The 24,690-nt window shown below is 35.5% G+C and overlaps 3 protein-coding genes across 6 annotated transcripts; 1 reads left to right on the forward strand and 2 right to left on the reverse strand.

Moving 5' to 3' along the window:
* The first annotated feature begins 99 nt into the window (after positions 1-99).
* Positions 100-4,015, forward strand: LOC122295217. Its single transcript, XM_043104332.1, has 5 exons — positions 100-330; positions 591-691; positions 1,940-2,021; positions 2,125-2,198; positions 3,493-4,015. Exons 1-5 carry the CDS (start codon positions 289-291, stop codon positions 3,749-3,751), a joined length of 558 nt encoding a protein of 185 aa, XP_042960266.1. The 5' UTR covers positions 100-288; the 3' UTR covers positions 3,752-4,015.
* Positions 4,016-7,987: 3,972 nt separating this feature from the next.
* Positions 7,988-12,180, reverse strand: LOC122294381 (scarecrow-like protein 34). 3 transcript variants are annotated; one of them, XR_006237590.1, is made up of 3 exons: positions 11,859-12,180; positions 9,396-11,729; positions 7,988-8,482 (listed from the first exon to the last, which is right to left on the reverse strand). XR_006237590.1 is itself a non-coding variant. In XM_043103074.1 (2 exons), the coding sequence occupies exon 2, from the start codon at positions 11,714-11,716 to the stop codon at positions 9,446-9,448; it is 2,271 nt and encodes a 756-aa protein (XP_042959008.1). In that variant the 5' UTR covers positions 11,717-11,729; positions 11,859-12,180; the 3' UTR covers positions 9,248-9,445. The 3 variants fall into 3 exon arrangements, 1 of the variants encoding a protein (XP_042959008.1); XR_006237589.1 differs by lacking the exon at positions 7,988-8,482 and adding an exon at positions 9,187-9,290; XM_043103074.1 differs by lacking the exon at positions 7,988-8,482 and having other exon boundaries at positions 9,248-11,729.
* A 5,165-nt stretch (positions 12,181-17,345) lies between these two features.
* LOC122294361 (scarecrow-like protein 33) lies at positions 17,346-20,275 on the reverse strand. Of its 2 annotated transcripts, none has more exons than XM_043103028.1 (2): positions 20,118-20,275; positions 17,346-19,954 (listed from the first exon to the last, which is right to left on the reverse strand). In XM_043103028.1, the coding sequence occupies exon 2, from the start codon at positions 19,770-19,772 to the stop codon at positions 17,547-17,549; it is 2,226 nt and encodes a 741-aa protein (XP_042958962.1). In that variant the 5' UTR covers positions 19,773-19,954; positions 20,118-20,275; the 3' UTR covers positions 17,346-17,546. The 2 variants fall into 2 exon arrangements, with proteins under 2 accessions (XP_042958962.1, XP_042958961.1); XM_043103027.1 differs by having other exon boundaries at positions 17,346-19,982; positions 20,118-20,272.
* Between the last annotated feature and the right edge of the window lie 4,415 nt (positions 20,276-24,690).

Genomic DNA, 24,690 nt, shown 5'->3' on the forward strand with positions numbered 1-24,690 from the left:
GTCAAACTAGGCCTTTGAGTCTACTAAAGTGGCCCACATTTAGGAAATTAATGTACGGTTGAGTTGGGTTACTGGGCCTCTTCTAGACCCAATATAGCCCAAAGAAAAGTTCGCCGTACTGGTAACAGGCGATGTCTGCTCGGCTTTCCCTTCGTTGTTCCTCCTGCAGAACACAGATAGGGTTCTTCCTTGCGCTGAGGGAGGACTGAGAGACAGAGGCAGAGTCAGACAGAGAGTTAGCTTAAAGTTCTTTACTTGAGCTTTTGTTGTTAAATCCCAGAAGCTAAAATGGCCAAGCGCGAGCTTTCTAGCACTCTGAAGAACCTGAAGGTAAAACAAAAATACAAAATCTCGTGTTTCCTTTATAAATAGCCCGCTTCTCTATGTAAAATGTAGATAAATTCAATTTATATTGAAAATCCAATATCTAGATGAATTCACTTGAGATTCGAAACAGGGTTAATATTGAAAATCCAATACCTAGATGAATTCACTTTAGATTCGAAACAGGGTTTTCTCCGGGAATGATTTGATTTTTCACATATTTAATCTCATGGGAGTATAAGCTAGTATTTTCTTTGTTCGAATAGTTCATGCAAAGGGCTGCTGCGAGAGAGGGAAACATCAAGAAAGAGGAGGAATTCAAATCTGATGGGAATTTCTGTTCCCCTGGTACCGTTAATCGAAAGTGGTAGCTTCTCCTCCCTCCCCCCCCCCCCCCCCCCCCCCCCTCCCCAACACCAAAAAGTAGTAGTGTTATTAGCTTCTTGAATTTCTATTTCATGTGCAGCTTCAAATTTTGTTTTAGTTCATATGTGACCGCTATTCTGCATGCCTTTTAGCATTGTTATAACATAAATAATTAAATTAATCTCTTCTCGTTCAGCTTAAGTTTTTTGGATAAGTGGTGGTTTAACCAGCATGAATATAGAAGTTGGATTGCTATCAAACAGCTTTTGGTGCCTGTGCATAAGCTATGACTTTGGAGTGCTATTTTTGCATAAATTGCTCTAATTAGGAATTTTCTTTATGCTTGCTTCAAAATTTCTATATTAGTCTGCAGATTAGATATCTTTTAGCTTTAATCCAGAATCCATTACATGCCAAGCGGAGGCCATTATATGTCGAAAGAAAGTCATTTAGTTTCTAATAAAGTTGTTCTTGATGTCACGCTGGGGGCCATTAATGTTGTTGCCTAGGGATCCTTACGCCATGTATCGAACGCATTAAATCTTGGTGCAAAATCCATTAGTTTTGTACATCCTAGGTTTTCTCATCAAGCATGAGAATGAGGAAACTGGTGAAAACATGTACTCAATTGCTAGGGCTCACCCATCATGAAATCAATGTGGGAGATTCACGTGTTACTCTGATCACATCATTCTATCCACAACTTTAAAAAACAAACGAGCAGTAGTTCTTTTCTAACAAAAGGTTCTCTTGTTTATATATAGACAACAACTTTACCTAAAATTAATTAGACAACCACTATTGTGATACTTTTGGGGTTTGTAACAGAATGACCATATATTCTCTTTGCTGACAACGAGATTCTCTTGAAGTCATGTGGCTGGTATAGAATGACCATAGGAATTTGGCTCCTTGGTGTTGGCATAATGTAAGCTATAAATGTTTTGGTCAATAGAGAGAATCATTACATATATAATGATATTGTTGAAATCATTAGGCTGTATATCACAGGGATGCTGACTAGCATGGCCATGTTTTACCCAAGTAACCGTCTCCTATTATAGATTGGCACAATCACAGTGATGATCCCAGAATGGTCGGATGCACTGTCGCATGCACGTAACTTGTAACTTGTACATTAGTTACTAGTGAAGGAGCATCCTGTATACCTGTGGATGGTAGAATAGCTGCAAAATTTTTGACATGATTTTGTTCTTGTTTTGATGGTTGACTACCTGTATGCTTGCAGCGTGGTTATAATGGAAGGTAATCCCCATCCTGGAGCAATTAAAGGCCGCATGTCATTTCAAAGTTTTAATCCTTCTATTGATGTGAGTATAAGGGTCAAGTGACCTCCAACCTTTTCAATGGCTCTTCACTTCATGTACTTCTCTTTGGCTTCTGTTCTCCTCATGCAAAGCCTTGTCGTGGTAGAAACTGAATGAAGCAGCAGCAAACCCAGTGTGTGCCACTTCTTCCGGCAGTCAAAGTGGAGGGATATTTTTTAGGTTAGTTGACTTTACAAATTATATCATGTTTTCTTTATGATAGTTCATTACACGTTGTTAATGGCATACATGGCAATGCATGCTGCAATTCTCCTATTATTGAGACGAAAGAGGAAGTCCCCCAGTATACAGAAAGTATAACAAGAAATCCACCTAACTAGCAAAAGGGAAAAATTTTTAAAAATATTGAAAAATAAATAGCATTATTAAGGACCACAATTCAATGAAATAGGGTATTAAGAAGAAAGACTTGAGCTCTGGCATGGATTTCTCGCAATCCCTGAAACGATGGCTGTTCCTTTCTCTCATAAGATACCATAATAAGTAGGAAAGGGTCATCCTCTATAGAGCTTCATTTTGATGGCTACCAAAATGTACTTTCCAACATGTTAAGAGATCCACCACGTGAAAAGGCATAACCCAATCTTTTCTAGAGAGGCCAAAAACCATGTTCAGTAGAAGGCTACTAACCCCACAGTGCAGAAGAAGGTGATCCACTGATTTCTCATCGTACATGTGCTTAAAGCTGTGTATTAAACCACAGAATATGATTGTATGAATGTTCTGTGATAGGGCTACAATTAATAGAAACTGAACTTACCAACAAAAAGCAACAAATAGAAACTGTAGCCACAGTTTAATAGAAAACAAGAGTTCTTACTTGAGATGGAAGCGAGTGAAGTTAGGATCCATTGATGAATGACTAAGTACATTGGATTGCCAGACATCACTTGATTCTGAGAAAGTTTTGCATCACCGATCAATAGCTTTTCTTGCACTGGAGTTGGGAATGGTGGCATATGCATCTTGCTGTGTCTTATACATTTTGCTGTTTGATTATGACACCCCCAAACCCCAAGAAGGGTCAGATTATTATATTTTAAGAATTTTTTTCTGCATAATATTCTAGTTTTGGTAAAATTGCATATAAAGTGTACAACTTTATGGTGCTGAAATATCAAAGGATATATGTCTGATGTTACTGATCTTAATTGACAAACAGATAAAATGTATTGTTTTGGGGCCTTAGGGGGGGAAATCTTGGTTCTGGATATTTTACATAAAGACTTCATTTATTTAGAAAATTAGGAATTACACATGAAAAATCATATAAGAAAGGTATGGGTGGTGAGATTGGGCACTTGGAATTCGATTGGATGCATTTAACTTGACCGAAAAAAAAAAGTCTAGGTGCTTGCCCAAATTCCAAGAGAAGAATGTATTTGTATTTCTGGGTTATTCTTTTCCACTGCTGACACATCTGATACTTGTCCCTTCTATTTGCATTTTACAGAGAAAATGGATCAACTGGTGGAGCAGATGGCATGAACGTTGATGAATCGAATCTCAAGGCTAATGGCAATCATAAGAGAAAACAATCCGACGTAGTGTCTGAAACACAAAACCCAAATAAATCCCCAAAACACGTTCAAGGTAATCAACAATCATCACCAAATAATACTAAAGGCTCCTTCAAGACGCCAAAGGGTCATAGGCTGGACTGGAGTGTTCTTAGACCGTCAAAGAGTCAAAACAAAAACAAAAGAGGGTGAGTATCTTCAATGTTCTTATTCACAGCTGTGCCAATTTCTTCTTGATTTGCTTTAATGTCTCAAAATTTGAATCTGTAATATCTGTTTCTTAACCAATTATTAATTGTAGAAGGTGGAATTTAGTTCATTAAAGCTCCTTTCAAGCCCTTTGGAATTTAGTGTGTGATCTTTAAGGAATTATTTGACATTACTAGTCTTTCGCCCATGCTGCTGTCATGTATGCATATCGAAATGAATAGTATTAATTAATATTGATTCTGAACAGTTCAAGTTCTGTCGTGCATCCGTTTTAGTGTGCGTGAAATAATATTAATTATTGTTTATATTTAATTATATTTTGGTTTTTTATGAAGTTGCCCGAACTGGATCTCTTGTATTACTAAGTAGTCTAGTTATAATAAACTAGATTTAATGGAAAGAAGATATGTTTTAGAGAAAAAAAAATAAGACCACAGTTTGATTTTTGAAAATTTAAATTATTAAATATTTATTGACTTGATTTTTAAAATTATTTTAAAATTACATAATTTTATGTTATTTTCATTCAATCCATGAATCAATGTTATTCAAGTGGGCGCGTGGCCCATCTGGGCAATATTTGTGAACTTATGGCCTGCAAAGATATCAAATTTATGAAAAATGATACGCCTATAATTTTTTTATAATTATTTTATACTTCACTTTATAATTAGTTAATATAATTGTATCACTTTATTAAAAATAATCTCAACTTTTCATAATTATCTTCCATTGATAAAGCTGTAAAATACTTGTAAAATAAGGGAATAAATTCTCAAGTTCATCTGTGTTACTGTTTATAAAAATTTTATATACCGTTATTTTTATATAATGATTATCTACTCTGTGTTCGACTACTTAACTGGCCCATTGTGCATACAATTGCACTTCTTTTCTTCTCATTGGAAATATCTCTTTCCCATAAATCCTTTTACGTCCCCCCCCCCCCTCCCCCCCCCCCCCAAAACAAAAACTTCTTTTCTTCTCATTTGAAATATCTCTTTTCCATAAACTCCTTTACGTCGTTCCCCCCCCCCCCCCCCCCCCCCCCCCCCTCTCTCTCTCCCAAAAAAAACATTCTCTTCAGCTAACGTACATTGTCCCACGTCCCCATTTGGCGTCATCCTTCCCCCACCACCACCCAGCTAATTTTTGCAGCAGGCTCAGTATTATTCTGTTTTTCCACAAGAGTAAGAAATGAAGGAAAGTATTCTGCGTTCAAGAAAATGAAAGATTTTATATAGAAAATAAATGAAGAGGTTGGAACTAATTTGCGAAACAAACTTTGCAAATTTCTGACCAAATAGCTGTTGAGTTTTTTGAATGGAGTCGAGATATTCCCCTAACAGAGGTAAAGATAGAGTTTTTACTCTTAAGTGAAGATGGAATTGAAGGAATTCTACTTCGAGTCCGGCATGAATTAAAAAAATAAAAGGTTACTTTGAGTAAAGATGGGACTCAAATCTTTACAGCGTGTTTAATTTATAAACATAATGTAGAAGAGTTCACGAACTTCCTAAAAGAAATCCAAAATCATTCAAGAAGAAAATGCTACTTTGTGCAATGTTCTATTGCGGGAAATACCGAGACAAGGAAAGAGCAGATGAAGTTAATTTCATAAATTTATTTTCCTTCAGTTCGGTAACATGGCTTTCCTAACTAAGATAAGTTTTGTTAAAATTTTCTTTTATTTCTTTCTAGTTTCTCAGCAACCAAACAGTAAAATATTGCCAAAAACCTCAAAATAAAGCCCTGTTGATACTCGAGTTATGAAAAATGTTGCCGATACTTAAAATTTACAGAAATGAGATGGGTAACATATAGTGGGTGCTAGCTGGGCAAGATTGGTTTAAGGAGAGAGGCAGTGGGTAAGAGAGAAGAAGGGTTGAGGGAGAAGGATCTGGTTGGGTGATTTTGCAGAGAAGAGAGACATGGGCGAGGGTGTGGATTGAGTGAGAGAAGAAGGGTTGAGAGAGGAAAAGGTATGGGCGAGGGAGAGATCGAGTGGAAGAACCGGTAAGGATTTGCCACGTGAGTGTGTGAAGTGTGCTAGTGAACCTTGGGCTGAGTAGAGTTTTTCTAATATAATTGGTTAATTTTTTTAATATAAAGTGATTTCGAACTTTAGGACTTTACCTGGGGACGCTGATTTAAAGCAAATATTTCAGAATATTTATGGGACAATGATGACTATGATGGGCTATTGCCTTTCCTTGGTTGTTGTGTATTATGCCAATCTTCTTTTGCAAGAACGAACCAACCTGACTAGTGACTAGGAATAGGAATAATACTCCGTGTTTGGGACAAACAACAAAAGGCTGTTGTCCACATTATCCTTGAATTTGAAATTTGGGGAATCTCAATGAATTAAAAATGGAAATTAAACCCATTTTGGACATGACTCAGGCCCTAACCAGAGAGAACTCTGCCTTGGAAATATAAAACTTTGATCGCAAGATATGATTCTGACTCACGATCTGAATACTTAAAATGGGATAATGTTAATTAGCTTTAATAAAATTGAACTTGAAGACTAATATAGATAGTACTAAATAGTAAATATTATCCCCAATGTACTAAATAGTAAATATTATCCCCAATTCAACCAAAAGATAAAGGAATCTGCGCAATCTGCTTTACAGATAAAAAGAGAATCCAAATGTCGGAGTTAAATCATATAGGGGGGATCACATTCATTCCATGTTGCCCGGATATTTCCCATAACTCTTCAATTATTTAAATGATAATTAAAATAATAAGTGAGGCTTGAAATTCTAAACTGGAATCCCAAATTTTAAAAAATAATAATCTCGATCTCCAGCAGAATGACAGGTTCCTTGGATATTTTTAATTTTTCAATCTTTGCTTGGATCCAATGATAGGATTTTACTAGGAGTTTTGTTATATATAAACAAAGTCACGTACTAATCTGTATACCAATACTTATTCATTCATACTTAAAATTTAAATTAACACTATTTTTAATAAAATTTACTTTTTAACTAATCAGATCAAATTAGTGTACAGATTAGTGTACAATTATACTTGCAATTATATTTTTCTTTTTACTAGATCAGACTGAGGGTGTTGCCCGAGAATGGTTCCCAAAAATAAAAAAAACGATGCTGGGACCAACTCTCGTTAGCTTGATCATTTTCCTTTCCTGGGTCTCCCAACCCATAGATGATTTTAGCTTCCTTTCATTCCTCAGTAGTTTCATAGACCTTGTAATCTCTAGACGGTTATGTTTTGGCAAGCAGTATGCTTATGTTTTTTTATTTGTTCAGATAAACTAACATATACAAAATACAACTTCAATAGGGTGAGAGTCCCCTACAGTCTTTCCAAATCCAACATACATTACAACATAAAAGAAAAAGGAAAAAAAAGGATAACCGGAGCCAAATGATTGGCTCCCACCCAATTCTCATAAAGGGAGACTACTTGGAGATAGTTTTAAAATAGTCTGATGAACAAACTATATTACTGCCACTAAAAGCTGCAGTAAGGAGAGGTGTGCTCCAACGTGTTGGTCTAGATTGGCTGGAAGGAACTGTCACAACCACTTTTACTTTATCTTTGTTTAAAGAAAGCGAGAACATAGGAAAGCATCGGGAAACCGAAACGAATCGCCAGTGAGGGACCACCACTGTCAATAACGGCGCATGTAGCACATGCACTGCAACTAAAGATGAGGGAAAGGTCGGAAGAGGAAGATCTAACGCCACAACAGATCCTGACCGTGCTATGCGTGGTGGCAGAAAACGTCCCAAACGCGTCGGCGCTTGAAACTCGCGCACCGCATAAGCTGCCCATGAGATGAACGCGCCACTTGAAATGACAGACTTCTTCTGTCAACTTGAAGATCGACACCCAGGGATGGATGATGGCGGAGCGCGTGTCGGACTAAGATCACCGGAAAGCAACAGATCGCCTAGTTTCGAAGCTAAAGAAAAAAAAAACACTAATGGAAAACTCAAAATAAACGGAAGAAAACAGCCCTAAGCAGAGGCTAAGGCTGGCGAAGGAGGAAGGCTGGTGGAGCCGAAGCTCAAGCCCCCCTCCCTCCGACGAACGGAGCAACGCTCTGATGCTGGGTTTCTGGCAAAGAGATTTATGGAGGAATGGAGCAGAGACGGAAAAAAACTTATTCAGTATGCTTATGTTCTTATGAAACTTGGAATATTCCTATGTGTATTTTCTACACGCTAGTAAGAATAAGAGCAAAATCTATTTATTAGGGTATTTGATTAACTGAGGAGAAAAATCCAGAATTGTTACATCACACTTGGAATATAGAATTGATGTAGTACAACCCGAACTCCCAAAATCTAGACTATCTTAGTGAGAGTCGGAATTTTGACTTCCAGCATAGTACCTTGGATCATCCTGTTACATGGCCTCCCCCAGAAAGCCATGAAGACTTGGGGAACACATTTTGCACTTTGCAGCACTAGGGGATAGACATTTTCAACTCACATTTGAAGCAAACCAAAACTGGAAAGTTAAATCAGGGGAGGAAACTGTGGGAAGAACATGTTTGCTAAGAAAACAAGAAAGGTATACCGGTGCTAGCATTGGCAGATTTAATGATTGATTGAGGCAGGGGCGACCATAAAACTAGTAGTGGCGGAGGCAGAATCGGCAGCCGTAATTATCGGGGCATGGACATGGTGAGCAAGTATGAGGCAGTACTTTAAAACTTCTCCCTTCCTAATAGAATCCAGCAAGCATGATTGCGTTACGAAAAAAAAAAAAACTACCTGGAATTCTATTAGGTTCAATCAGAATCAGATAGACAGGCACCACACCAGCATACATCCAACAAAAAGAAACAGAGGCATCAGCCAAGCATACATTTTGATCACTAACAATGTTTTCCAGTCCTATCATTTAAAATATCTGAAATAGAAATATTCACTTTATTAAATCAAGCTAGATATACATTTAAACAGAAAGGAAAGCTGTGATGTGAACAATAATGCAATGACGAAGAACTGCAATTTTTCATGAAATTCCAAAATTTAATTTCCTTAATACCTTCGACAAAAACTAACAAACTTCCAATTAATGGAAAAAATGTACAAAGAAAGACAGCCTCCCATTACTCCACCAATGAGGAGGTTCACCAAGAAACAGATAAACCTTACTACAAAGGTCCCGATACATAAGCAAGTATACAGTTCTAGTAGAATTACATCCTTCTTCGTCACACCAGGGTTTGCAGTTTGTGCCATGTCTTTTATTTCTACTAGTTACACTACACGTCATACTGGGACAATAAGTCTTCTCCCATCATCCACATAGTAGAGTAAAAATACTGTATCCAGTATCCGATGAAAGGTAAGCAATAGTAATCATGACAATTTGCAAAGGTTTCTCTCAAAAAGGCCATGTTATCACCATGAGCGATCTCGGAACATTAAACCCACAAAGTTAGCTTCATTTTAACTTTTTGGGTAAAAGATTCAATATCGCTAAGCAGAATCATCCTTATGTTTCAACCATATCAGTCAAACAACTGTAGAAAGTTTAATACAACATTAATATACAGATAATTATGCATGTAAATCAAAGAGAGATGAAAACATTCAAAGTTGTATGAGAATAATCATTTGTACAGTACCTAAAGTATTTTTGCCAGCCCTGATTTCACAAGCATCCTTTGGAAGATTTCTAAGCTGGAACCCAGCAAGAGGAAGCATTGATAATCCGGCCCTTCCAACCAAGAAGCATCCAGCGGCTGTCTTCATCAAATACAAAATCCTTGTGGTACCATTCCTTCATCTTACACCTGAATATGTTCATGAGCTCCTGGTCCAAAGGAAGCTGTCTGAAACCAGCCCTGACAGTCCGAGCTTGCCACTGCTTGTATGTCTCTGGCCTCTCAACCCTCGACAAGCCCTCACATGCTATAACGTTCATAGCCTCCCTTCCAAAGAACTCTCTCTCAACCATTAACCTCTCTTGGTTTTCACGGGCTATAGTAACATCAAATGTGTCAAACAATGCAGAGAAGTAGAAGAGTGCTTCTCGGAACCTTGTAACAAAGAAGGGGGCATCATAGGCTCCATTAACAATTGAATGGACAAAAATATCAGGGTTCATCCTCCTGATTAAGTTCAGAACTGCATTTCGTGGACTGGTCTCTTCAACAGTCTCATCAGGTAAGTTTTTAAACCGGTACAAACAGTTCACAGCAAGTATCTCATTCCTATCAATCTTGAGGTCCTCAATTTGGATAGTCTCCCAGTTTGATGATGCCATGGCATGGTACTCAAAAGGCACATTAAACCGCTCGCAATACTTTGCTAAGCGACGACCAGTCTCATCAATTCTCTCTGTTGGACGGAAACCAGGTTGGGGAAGTTCTATCCCTGTAATCCGTAGCTTGGGAGGCCCACCAGATCTCTTAGAGAGTTTATGGATCAGAATTGGCCACTGGAAACCATATCCAATACCGAAGTCTATGATATGAAGACTTGTTGCTTTCTCTGATAATTTATAAATTGCCTTGTTAGAAAAGAAAAGTGACATCCTCTTGAAAGGGCAAGCTGAAAGATGAACTTGGAAAGCTTTCAATATTTCATAAGCTGAAATCTTCTTGGAAGCTAAAGGAGTATAGAAAATTTGAGTCCCAGCCAAGCGTGCTTCAAGGCCATTCGCAAAGAAATGGGCCACTCTCTGAGAACCATCACCAAAAGGGGAAGAGTGCTGCCTAATCTGCTTCAGTAATTCATTAGCAGTTGTATTGTCACCTGCTGAAACAGATTGTGCACATAAAATCAAAAGAGTTCTCAAATCAACAGTATCTGATGTCTTTCCCTGTTTCTTCCCACGGCTCTTCCCAACATTAGCTCCTTGTGGTTGTTGATTTGTCAATGAGGCCCTGCTTGCTTCATTCTTCCCTGATTCATTGTTACTGCATAGCGTATACAGTGAATTGGTCGAAAGCAATACCTTATCGAACATCTCCGATAATTCACTCTCTTCCACATAAACTGCAGACTGCTTGTTACTCCTCCCTTCTTCTAAATTTATATCTTCCCTCTCATGATTCTTCCTTCCCCTTGACCCATCTAGTGAATTCTCTCTCACACTTTTGTCCACCTTGTGATCCTCTCCCTTTAACTCCGACAACACCTTGCTACTCTCCAAATCGATAACCAATTGATTACCCATAGGAAGAAACTTACTGGCTTCCTCTAACCCTCTCCTAAATTGCAACATAGATTCACTATCAGTAAAAATGTTCTGAGCCAAAAGCTCCATCCCATCACCAATATTATTATTCACAACGTTCAAGGGATTTGCCAAAAACTGTGAACCACTATTAGACTGCAAATTTGGCTGTAAAACATAGTCAGCAGGACGAGTAGCCTGTGAAATCGAGGACTTGTACTCCCCAAGATCACCAAGCCACCGAGTATCGGTGCTAGAGCTAGCGGTAGTAGAACTACTATTAGTACCATAATCACCACTGCTTCCAGAAAAAACATCATCGGGACTCTCGACGTTTCGATTGATAAAAGGCGGCGGTTGGTATTGATTGGGAGAAGGAGGGTATCTCTGACCGAGAGCATCATAGAACGATTTCTCGGTAACTTCGAGACCCAAAGGGTCGAAGAACAAGGAGGGCTTATCCTCTAAGTGCTCTTCCATAAGTATCTGGTTCATAAACTTGAGAACTGTTTCCGAGTACTCACTGTCCTCCGAAGACTGTGGGCTAAAGCTATCGGCAGCAGGGGACGGAGCATATGGCTCTGCTGCCGGGCCCAGATCAGCTGGAAGAAATTGGTTTTCGAGGAAACCAAAGTCCGGAGAGGGTACATTGAAGTCGACCATGTTTACGAGATTTGAGTTGTAACTAGAATGGGGTGAGACGGTCTGGTCATTGACCGGGGTTTCGTTTGTCAAATCAGGAAATCCAGAAAAGCTTGGATCCATAACCAAGATTTACCTAAAAACATTCAACTATCTCAATCAGATCGAATACTAGGATCCATCCAAAGCATATGTATGGGCATGCAATTAAAAAAAAAAACAGCTAAAGAAAAAGAACAAAGAAAAAAAGGTAAATTTGAAGAACCTTAGATATCCACCAGATTATGCGCGAGAAGCAACAGATTCATGGGACTACGTACGTGAAGCAGAGAAGGTTCAAACGCAGAAACTGAACTGAAGTGGTATGCCAAACTCTACTCAACTCAGAGGTTCACTCAGCTATGCCCGAGGAAAAATCTGTCCAGAGAAGAACAAAGAGTAGAGAACCTCCAGATATTCGCCGGTTGATGAACGAGAAGCAACAGATTTCTGAGTAGAAGAGAAGGTCAAACAGGTAAAGACTCGAGATGGTGGGAAATGGAAATGAAACGGAAGAGATTTTTTTTTTGGGGGGGGGGGGGGGGGGGGGGGGGGGGGGGTGGGGTTCAGTCAGCTACGTTTGACGCCATACATGTATTATATTTGATGCACAAATGATGCGACAGCCCTCTCACCTCTCTCTGTCTATATATTTAGGTAATAATGAACATTAGAGAATCATGATTTGTACTTCTTGAATTTCTGTATAAACTTATTCATGTTTTATTATAATTTTTTTAAAATTAAATTAAAATTGTTATATAAAATATAATAAATAATTTCATTTTTTTAAATTTAAAATAATAATAATATTAAAAAATAATATTTTATTCAAATTTCATCTCAACTCACTATTCAAACCGCACATCAATCTTTATGAATATTTTAATTATAAAAATAAAAAAAGACTTGGACTATAAAAATATAAAAGATTATGAGGACTTTAAATGATAAGTATTAACTTAATTAAATATATTAATCTTTTAGATAATAGAAATTATATATTATATGTAATAGATTATAGATATTTGAGGTTGAGAAATTTGTAGTATTTTTCATAACCCATTTGAGTTATGTACAAGAAGAAAGGTATTATAGATAAGATTTAGGATAAATGCATTAGTGTTGATGGTATGCTCCCTTCATATTTAAGGTTATGAATTTTTTTTAGACATAAACAATTTCTAAAAGCCATCATACTGGTGAAACTTTTCTTTGAATTATCTAATTTGGGTTTGTGCACCGTCGAGATTAGTTGGAATGTTATTTTCAAACACCCAACACCAATAAAAAAAAATAATACATGATTTAAGATAAAAAAAAATGCCAATATATATAAATATAGTATAATATATGGCACATGTTTAGTAATAAAGTATTACTATTAACATCAAAACTTACAGATAAATACTTTCCTTTTTTAAGGAAAAAAAATTCTTAATATGTACAGCATTAATTACAAAAAAAATATTAAATGAAATTTAAGGGAAAGCGAAGAAACCTATAAAAAGAAATAAAAAATAAAAAATTGAAGAGTTCTTAAAGAGAATAAAGAAATTTTATCCAAAAATAAAAAAATAAAGAAATATTAAATGTAATGGGTTTTTATTTTAATTATTTATAAGATTTGGGATAATTAAGAGAATATTTTTAGTTTATTTTTTTTCACACATATTTTATTATTTTTCAAAAGGGGACTTATGATATGTGGGTGAGGTCGAGGTTTGACTTGAATTTTTGATGGACTCTTGCTAGTTCAATGTTGGGTGTTGGAGTATTCCCAATTTCCCAACTGTGGTAATTAATAATTTATTCAGTAGCCAACGGGCATTCTTAAAATAACCATAAACAAACAAACAAACGACAAGAACAACCATGAATGGGGAAAGAAAATGTTAGAAGCATTAGGTTAAAGCATTTTGCTCGTTATTGAAGATGCTAAAACTACATATCTGACACCACCCATGACATGACCTTGAAGGTGCTTCATTGGGAGCCTCTTAAACCCCTCTAATTTGTCTATGCAATATGTCAACCTTCAAGACACTATATTATATAAATGTAGTCGTTTTAAAAAGAAATTGATTTATTATTAAAAAATTAATTTTTTTATTTAAATTCTATATTTATTTATTTTTTTAAATAATTATATTACACTTGCAACCAATTTCAAGTCACATGATTTTTACACTTGGCTAAAAAGTAACATGTCCCTAACATGGACAAAACTAATCCCATCATACGCGACTAGCACCGTCAGCTATACTTCTCTGACAGGGACGTGCAGGGCCTTCTTGAATTTGCTTCAGGGACGTGTAGGGACGTATTGCACTATAGAACTGATCCCATCAGCTTCAAGCCTTCATGTATTGACTGTTGATCCTTTTGCTCATAAAATATATATTTATTTAAAATTATTCTGCTTCTTATCGACAAACTGATCCCATCAGCATCAACTCAACAATACTTTATTAAAAAAATCTATTCATCATCTTATTTTTTATTATCATTTTATCATCTCATGATGTGACATTAGATAATAAATTTACAACTAAATTATAATAAATAATATCAAATTTCTCATAATTATAAACTTATCATAAATATATCTAAACTCATCTTAACATCAAAATACATCTAAACTCATATTAGATGGACTCCACAGAATTCACTCAACCATCTCAAGTTCTCAACTCACTATTATTCATAAAAAATTTAATTTAACTCAACTTAACTCAACATTCAAACGCAATTGTAGACTTATTGTCTAACATGTCCGTCTTATCCATGAATCTGCTTGCCTAATTCACTTGTAAATACAACAAAAAAATCTTAAAAAGAATCCTAGGCATTACTTGGAGCTTGTTGGGAGACTCCGGCATTTTTTTATTATAAATTAAACAAATGTTTTCCTAATTTAACCATTATTAGCTTACTTTTGTTTTTATAAACGAATTTTTTATTGTTTTGAAGGCTTGAAGTGAAAGTGAGTAAATATATAAAGCGACATCCACATGATATATTTTAATCTCTTGTAAAGAATTCAATGTTTATTAAATATTATGAGACTCATTTTATATATCTATCTCTCTTTCACTCTGTAATACTCTCTAATGTCAAGGATAGGGGCTACGGGGAGTAGCCGCTTCTCCCTGCCCTCCAGCCTCGCTTGGGCGATATAGCCATTTCATCCACTGCTCCCGTCCCCACTCCTATCCTCCCGTCCCCATCAGAGAGCCTCTGACACCAACTCGACCAAACCGTCTGGAGCCTCTGCCACAAACCAAACTTTCGGTCTTGCCGACTCATCTCCATCAAATAATCAAATGGTCTCTTTTGAATCAAATGGTCCCAGTATCTACAAAAAAAAATGGTTGATGCTGAACCTGTCTGCTCGCCAATCCCAATGCGTGTGCAGTCAATGTGTATGGGGATCTTCAGCTTCTTCAGGCAAAAGTCATGGGTGTAATGGCTAAACTTGGGGGACCATAACAGTACCAAATTTATTATTTTCAAGTGTTGTTGCATTTGCTGGCATTAGATCTTCTAATAAATGCAGTTTGAGTTTGGTTCGGCCATGCACTGAGCATCAGCAATGGCTTAACTTGGTCGGGTCTGATTTCTAGTCGAATATCATCATTCATAACTCTTGGACCAATTTCCATATTTTATTTTATTTTATTTTCTTTTTATTTTTTTATGACACAGCTTCTATTCTTATCTTGAGTTACAATTCACCTCAAATCCATTCTTTTTGCAGCAAAAGCGACTACCAATCTTTGAAATTTTCCCCAAATTCACTCTTTGTATCTAAGAAATGAGTAGAAAAGGTATATCTCGTTTATTTTCATAACCATTCTCATTTCATCTCATTACATCATTATAATTTTTTAAAATTTTCATACAAAATAAAATAAACAATTCAACTTTTTCAAATCTTAAAATAAAAATAACATCGAAAAAATATATTCTAATAATATTTTATTTAACTTTTAATTTTTACCTCAACCCATATACGAAAACAAACAAGGCCGAGCATGTAGTAGTGGCTGCAAATGTTCTGATACTCACTATCCAGAGAAAAACCTTTAAATATAGAAGTGTTATTTATCGTCCTTTTAATTATATTTTTTTTATCAACTTATACGTCAATATTAAATAATCTAATTTTTTTATTTATCTGAGATCTGCTTCCGAAAAAAATAACAATGATTAAAAAAAAAAGGAATGATATTTTATATATATATATATATGAACTCACTCACTGTTTCTTAATTGACACTCTTTATCCGAGTTCTTGGACTAAAAATAGAAAACTAATACTTATGTCAGCATCGAAAAGAACCACTGGTGGAATCTTTGAAGATGGTTGGTCCAAGCATATATATCTTCCAGTTGGACTTGCCAGTGGCCAATAAGATTGATTCTATTCGCATTCAGATGTATCAACAAACATGCTTAGAAAGAAAATCTTGTAATTTTCTGGTTGAAAAAAGAAAAAAAAAAAAAAAAAAAAAAAAAAGCATTTTGTGATCATGCACCAAAAATGTTTATCCCTGGGAAATGATCGAAAATTGGAAAAGGGAAAAACCAGAAAACATATATCCCAATACCTATGGCCATATTGAACACCATCCCTCCCAATCCCAATACTCTTTTAATCTTATTTTAATGCCAGAAACATCCTAAAAGATCGACAAAAACCAATACATAAATCTCCACAAACCCATCAAACAGTATTCATTACTCGTTACTCAATACTCATGTTATTTGTATATGAGATTCTGCACTTTAGGAAAAAGCCAGTATTTAATTTGAAATAAAAAGTAATAAAAAATAAATAAATCTTTAGTCATCCCACAAAAGCAAACCTACGAACTGACATGTCTTGATTTGGTACGTTAGATTATGAAATTACTTTTATTATAAATTAGATTTAACGTATCCTATAAAGTTATGTCAATTTATGAATTTACTTCTACGAGACGTCTTTGTGGCTTTAATACTTGTTTATTTATGTATTCGATGGAATATTGTAATTTAGTAATGATCGGTCCATGGATAAAATAGCAAATTGTCTGGGTCTGATTGGACCTCCTCCACTATACCATCTGTGTTTCCCACCGGAACCCTAAAAATATTGCTCAGCAGGTGTTTAATATCAGTGGTGTTGGTTTGGCACTTTCAGGAGGGTCTCTTACATTTCAATTTCTCTTTTAATATTCATTTACTTTTAGGATTCCTCCATTGCTGGTCTCCACAATCCACTCCAGCCATGTTGGCTACGTAGTAGCAGTGATGCAATTGCAGTTGCAGGTATACATCAGTGGAAAAACTGGCAAAGTTTTTGTAATTGATTGGAATCCTAGCCAGGCAAACTTAACCCCTAACATTCAGGTTTTGTTGGGGTGAAATTCATAAGTCCAAACAAAGGAAAGGGGGTTGGTATAATCATGGCTAAACTCCATTTTGGCTACATTCATGAAATGAACAAGGTAAGCATATCAACATGGCGAAAGAAAGAAACACAGCTTAGTTTCACAGCTCAATATTCTACCATATCAAGTATAAATGGAAGATATGCGTTCAAATCACAAAACTAGTCAATACAGAAGTATTATTATTAAGTTCCACTTACTGTAAGTGCGGTGAATGGTGCAAAATCTCATTCCCATCAAGCAATTAGCTGCTCCTAATAGTGAAACTCCAGCTATAGATGAAAGGGTGATGAAATATATATATATATATGATACATAGAACACTGTTCCATATGTTACAGCACTACCTAAATCAGACATTACTACTGTTACTACATTTCTATGATATGCTGTTTATGCTGGGTGCATTATACAAAAGCTCAAGATTAGCTACATTCTACAACAATTACTCGGTGTACATGGTATACTTTCAAACCCTACACAGGTACCCAGCAAGAGGTAGCCTGGACAATCCGGCCCTTCCAACCTTGAAGCATCCAGTGGCCATCTTCATTGACCACAAAATCATCATGATACTTGCCTGCCACTTTATCTCTAACTTTCTTCATGAGTTCACGGTCTAGAGGAAGCTGCCTAAACCCAGCCCTCGTGTTTCGAACTTGCCACTGCTTGTAGGTCTCAGGCCTCTCCACTCTCTCTGAACCTTCACAAGCTATGACATTCATGGCCTCCCGCCCAAAAAACTCTTTTTCAAACATCAGCCTCATTGGATCTTCCCGTGCAATATTAGCATCAAGCATATCAAACATAGTGGAGAAGTGGAACAGGGCCTCACGGAACCGCGTGACAAAGAAAGGGGCATTGTAGGATCCATTAACAATACCATGGACAAAAATATCAGGATTTATTTTTCTAATTAAGTTCAGAACAAGATTCCTCGGACTGCTTACCACAACTGTCTCATCAAGTAGGTTCTTAAATCGGTCAATACAATTTACAGCAATTACCTCATCTCTATTAATTTTAAGGTCCTCAATACGGATGGTATCCCACTTCTGTGCTATTGCATTAAACTCAAAGGGGATCCCGAAGCGCTCACAATACTTTGCCAAGCGACGCCCTGTGTCCTGGACTCTTTCTGCTGGCCAGAAACCAGGCTGGGGAAGCTCTATACCTGTAATGCGTAGCTTGGGAGGCCCACCAGATCTTCTTGAGAGACAGAACATGAGAGCAGGCCACTGGAAACCATAAAGGATACCAAAATCTATAACATGAAGTGTCTCTGCTTGCTCAGCTGCCTGCAAAATCATATGATTGGCAAAGATATTTGCAAGCTTGTGGAATGGGCAGGTTGAAACATAAATCTGGTATGCTTTCAACATATCAGCAGCTGACGTTCTTTTGGAAGCTAAAGCAGTATAAATCTGGGTTCCAGTGCCATCCAAACGTGCTTCAAGGCTGTCTGCAATGTAATGGGCCAGCCTCTTAGACCCATCGCCAAATGGGGACGAGTGCTTCCTAATCTGCTTTAGCAGTTCACTGGCAGTCCTCCTATCATCAGCAGAGACAGCTTGTGCACACATGACCAGTAGAGTTCTCAAATCCACTACATTCTTATTGCTCTTCACACGAGTCTTCTCACCACTAGATTTATTGGATTGTCCATTCTGCCGGAGATTCTTGTTTCCATTAACCAAGCCTTCATCAGTACACACAGAAGGCTCCTCTTTTCTCACAGCACAGAGCAATACTTTATCAAACATGTCTGATAGTTCACTCTCATCACTCTCATCCATAGAAATCGCCGCCTGCTTGTTACTCCTCCCATCTTCTAACTCTGTATCCCCCCTCTCATAAGTCTTCCTTCCTCTCAACCCAGCAGGGGATTGCTCCCTCTCGTCAATCTCTGTCTTAACTACCACTTCTGGAGCCTTCTTATTCATGATAGAAGAAAATTTGTTACTCTCCAGATCAACGATCAGTTGCTTTCCTTTCGGCAAGAATTTACTAGCTTCCTCTACACCTCTGTTGAACTGCAAAACTGAGTCGCCCTCAGTAAACAACTCCGAAAACACAAGTTTACTGACAGAAGAGTCAAACAGCCCATAACCATCCCTAGTGAAGCTGTTCAGAGAGTTGAATGATAATGGCGCACTAGGCTTTGAAGTGGACCGGAAAACAAAGTCAGTGGGAAGGGGATTTTTAAACAGAGAGGGTTTGTATTCTCCAAATTTAGCATGATTCCAAAGAGAATCAACAGTGTTTCCATTACTAAAACTGGAGCTGCAATTGCTGCTGTGATCACTACAGCTGCCTGAAGAATTATCATCTGGACTCCCAATATGTTGGTCCATATAAGGTAGACGTTGATCGGGGGAAGGAGGGTCCTTTCCACCAAGGAGTTCATAAAATGATTTCTCCGCAGCTTGAAGAGCCAACGGATCATGGAACATACAAGGCTTTGACTCCATATCCTCTTCCATAAGCATCTGGTTTATGTACTTGAGGACAGTATCAGAACCGTCGCTATCATCAGTGGGAGAATCACCACCCTCAAAACTTGATTGAAAATAGTAACTGGGTGTATTGGATTTAATTCCATTTGCAACATCTGGGCACTGATCTGAGTTTGGTAGAGAGAGTTCTCCATCAAAGTTGAACTCGTTAAGGGAACCAAAGAATTGGGCATCCTGTGAACCCATGGCCAAGTTCTTCAACACCCACCTCTGAAAAACCCCAAAAACGAAATCGATAATCTCCCCCCAAAATAAACCAACTATTTTACACCAAACTAGAGCCAAAACGTGATCAAACAGGTGAGATCAAAAGCAAGTCTCTCTTTTCTCTTCCAATCAATTACAGAACTAAAGCCTAAACACGCTCCCTGGTATAGTCATCCCCAAAAAGCGAAACTTGACAGAAAAGGGATACAAAGAAACCGAAAAATAGAAAAGCATTAGATTCAGGCAATTATGAGTTGCATAAAAATGAAATTTAAGGCAGTGAAGGAACAGATAATGATTAGTGAACTCCAAGATTTTGCGTACCTGACAGACAGGATCCTACGAGAGATCTGGTTTTAAGCTTTTATTTTTATTTGTTATGTTTTATTTTATTTGGCAACGAGGATTATGTTTCTCTCCACTACAAAGGAAGATCTTTCCCACAAGGAAACAACTAGAGTTCTGCCACTCACGCGCCCGCCATGACTATTTCACGGCTGTCTATTACGATTACTAGATTTGTCTACGACTCGACTCTACTACTAGAGTCAAATGTCTTGGCCTTCTTTTTCAGAAATAGGATTTTTAAAAAATAATATAGGCTTATTACTTTTATTACTATTCTTTTAATTTTTTTAATCTTTTTACTTAACAATTAAGAAAATAATTATTAATAAAATTATTTTTTTTATTTTTTTAATAATTAAGAATGTTAAAAAATATTTAAAAAATAATAAAAAATAAAAATTTTAAATATACTAGAATAATAAAAGTGTACTAAAAGGATAGTAAGCCTTTATCATCATATGTAATAATCTTAACCTTAACGCACAAATTGCTTATAAAAAAGTGAGTCCATTAAAAAGTATTTTTTTAAATATGAAGTCTAATTTTTTATAAGATTTTATGTCATTTATCTATTTAAAATTTGTATAATAATTTCTCTTAAAAAAATAATAGAAATTGTGCATTTTTTAGAGAAATAATATTTATAATTTTAGAATATATAAATACCCGTATTTTTTTAAAAAATAGATAAGTCTAGTACTAATATAAAAAAATTATTTTTTTAATAAAAAACTACATTCTTTTTAAAATAAATACACGAAACTTAGATATTTTAAAAACTATATCTAATAACACTCCGTTTAAAAAAAAAAATAACGGCAATATATAGATCCTACTAGTATTAAATTTATAGTACACGTTATAGATGAACTCATTTCAAATTATGAGGTTCATAGATTGTGATTATCTATCAAGCAATGTTAAGAATTTAAAATTATAATTTATTTCTAAAGAAGATTTAGAAAAAAGACGGGGATGTCCCTGTACATAGTTTCCGCGTGATGGGGCGGCGTTTCGATAATGGCAAGGCTCCTTGCTTTGTTTAGAATAAGAATAATAATAATATTTAATACCAAGTTTGAATTTTGGCCGTTCTTTCTTTATTTCTTTTTATTTTTCTTTCCTTTTGAACGTCTCTTCTTTTATTAGCCTTTCAATTCGCATTCATTCCATCGACGACTGGTAGTTTGATAATTGGTGTGAAAGCCGAATCTTCAGCATGCAATCTTGACCCGCTTGTCTCTTGCTTTCTCTTCAGTTTTTCTTTTATCATTTTTAAGTTCATCAATATATATATATTTAAAATATTCTACTCATTATTTATACACAATATATTAGTGGGCAGCGGCCCATCCGCTAGATGCGGGTGGTGGAACCACTCGCCTCGAGAATTCAATATCATTTATCTTATAATGTTTTATGCATTATAAATTATTCTCAATATTCTCTTTTATAGGCATGAGAGGATAGTGAATATGAAAGACCGGTATATGAATCTAGAGGATACAATGAGTTTAGTAATTCTAATAATTAATACGTGAATGAGCTAGAATTCTAATAGTCATATATTATGAAGTTGGGAAATAGACATCGTAATAGACCGATGTACCGGAAAGTCACATATTATGAAGTTGGGAGATAGACCTTGTAATAGGCCGGTGTACCGGAAAGGCAGCAAGATCCTTTTGACGTTTACTCTCTATGATGCTGTAAAATAAAATAAGTTATTAGATGAAACCGAGGCCTCCTTCAAACACTAGGTTCGGAAAATAACTTCATGTAAATTTTATTAATGATGACGACTAACATTTAAATTGATAAGACAACGTAGCAACCACACTTGTTAAGTTGACAATCTAACTCCTACTAGAAGTCGTTGGCCTTAGCCCTAAGAATAAGGCACCCACGTTTGGATACCGAGAATATATGAGATATTTTTAGAATATTTTATTATTATTTTTTATTTATTTTTTATTATTATTCATTACTCTACATCTACTTTTTACTATTATTCATTATTTTATTATTACTTTTCACATACTTTTTTCAACACATCTCACTACTCAAACCTATCCTAAATCCTCTTATTTATTTCCACTTACTGCTAAGGGCACGTTTGGAGAGAGATGAAATGAGAATTTTATAAATAATAGTAACATAGTTTGTGAATAGAATTGAGATAATTTGAGTTGAGTATTTCTTGAGTTTTGAGAAATAGGAGAAAAAAATTGAATAGAAAATATTATATAAGTTAAAATATTGTTAGAGTATAGTTTAATAATATTATTTTTGTTTAGAAATTCGAAAAGATTGAAATATTTTTCTTTTTGTTTGAAAGTTTGAAAATTTTAAAAAGTTGTAATAATTAGTTTGAGAAAATTATAATGATTAATTTAAAAATTTAGTATTTGAATTATGTTTGGAAATAAGATAAGATGAGATGAGATGAGAATTTTAAGATAAAATTTATTTCCAAACAAACCCTTAAGACTCCAATACTCTAATATTCAATGACTCATAATTACTTACTAGAACTTAACTACTACTTCTATTTAGGGCTATATAGAAACCAACCTAACCGACCATTGCCAATTGGAATTGGCCAAAATCAATGTTGAATCGCTCCGCCGGTGGTATAAAATAGTAGAAACCAATGTCGACCTGATTGGTTTGGGTTTGAACTAAGTTCAAATAGACAAATTGTTCATTATATAATATATATTATTTTATTCTTATGTAAAATAATGTCGTTTCATTTAAGTGAGTTAAACGATATCATTTGGAGTTCGAGTTTAATAACCTCCGCCCCTCCTCTCCCTCTTCTTCATCCTGCTTCCCTTTCTAACTTCTCTCTTGTTGAACCTAAGATTTTAAGTTTTGTGTAATTATATATTTACAGATGGATTTTGATGATAACAAATAAATTCAAAGAATAAAGAAGTCTCAAGCTCAAGTTGTCTACACAATAGAGTCAAGCACATCAAGGAAACAAGCATGAACAAGAAGGGAACAAGTTCACATTAAAATTATAGAGTAATGTTGTAAATCTCTTCAAAATTCAAAATTAGGATTAATGCTCAAAATTAATATTTTATCATAAAGCATTAAAATACATTTTCCACATGTGCATGAATATTTTTTAAAATTAAATTTGAAAATTTTGAAAGATGATTGATTGTCATCTTTTGCATGTGCATGCCTTGATTAAAGGGTTGAACTTTGAAAATAATAAAGATGATTGATTGTCATATTTCACATGTGCATGTTTTATTTAAATATTTTCAAAAGTGATTGATGCTTTTTTAAACTTATACAAAAGGTAGATGATTTTGTTTGAAAAATTTGAAAAGTAAAGTGTGCTCATTTTGTCATATACAAAAAGTAAAAGATTAGGTTTGAATTTTTTGAAAAGGAAAGTGTGTTCATTTTGTCATATGCCAAAAGTAAAAGATTAGGTTTGATTTTTTTGAAAAAGTGAATGATGTTGTCTTTGACAATTGAAAAAGAAGAACCTTTTATTTGAATTTTTTGAAAAAGTGAATGATGTTGTCTTTGACATGTGAATCTTTTTAAATTTGAATATGAAGTCTCATATGCCTATAAATAGATCATTTGAGAGCTTCATATTAACAACATCCAAAACATACAACATTCATTCAAAACTTTCATTCTCTCTTCTTTAAGCATTGAGCCTTAATCCTTATTCATTTTGAGAGATATAGTTTGCACTGTATTGTTCTTATTTCACTCATTGAGGAGTGTTTTCTAATAACCTACCCACTATCAGCTTTTGTATCAGAAAAAGGGTGTGTATAACCCTTGTGCGTGTAGAAAGTATCTATACGGGGAATAGTTGAATCACCACTTGTAAGGTGATTGCAAGTGTAGAGGGTATTCTACACGGATCCTTTGTAGCGGTGTTGTTCAAAAGTGTAATAGGTTTCTATCTCCACCTGAAGGAGGTTGAATAGTGAATTTGGGAATCCTCAAGGGGTAGCTTGAGGCGAGAACGTAGGCAGTGGGGCCGAACCTCGTTAACATACTGAGTTTGCTTCTCTCTTACCCTTACTCTTTATATTTATTGTTATTTCATATTTTGTTTATATTTTATATTATATATTTGATTTATAATTGTTATTTTTTTAATACAACTCAATTCACCCACCCTCTTGTGTTAGTCATCTGAGCAACAATTGGTATCAGAGCTAAGAGCTCTATTATAAGACTAATTATCTTTTGAGTTAAAATCTTATGGCTAACATTTCAGTTTCGTTTGGTGAAAGTCAATCTAGCAGTCGGCCTTCACTCTTTTGTGGAGATAATTACTTATTCTGGAAAGTTAGAATGAGAATATTCCTTCATGCTCAAGGTCGAGAAATCTGGAAATGTATTGTAAATGGACCTTATATTCCAACAAAAGTGGTTGATGGAGTAAAGGTCAAAAAGGAAGAAGAAGAGTTTGATCGTGAAGACGATAGACTTTATACTTTGAATTTAACTATTATGAATTTATTATTTAATGCTCTCAATGGAAATGAGTTTAATAGAA

Source organism: Carya illinoinensis, chromosome 14 (assembly GCF_018687715.1).
Source record: "Carya illinoinensis cultivar Pawnee chromosome 14, C.illinoinensisPawnee_v1, whole genome shotgun sequence".
Classification (NCBI taxonomy): domain Eukaryota; kingdom Viridiplantae; phylum Streptophyta; class Magnoliopsida; order Fagales; family Juglandaceae; genus Carya; species Carya illinoinensis.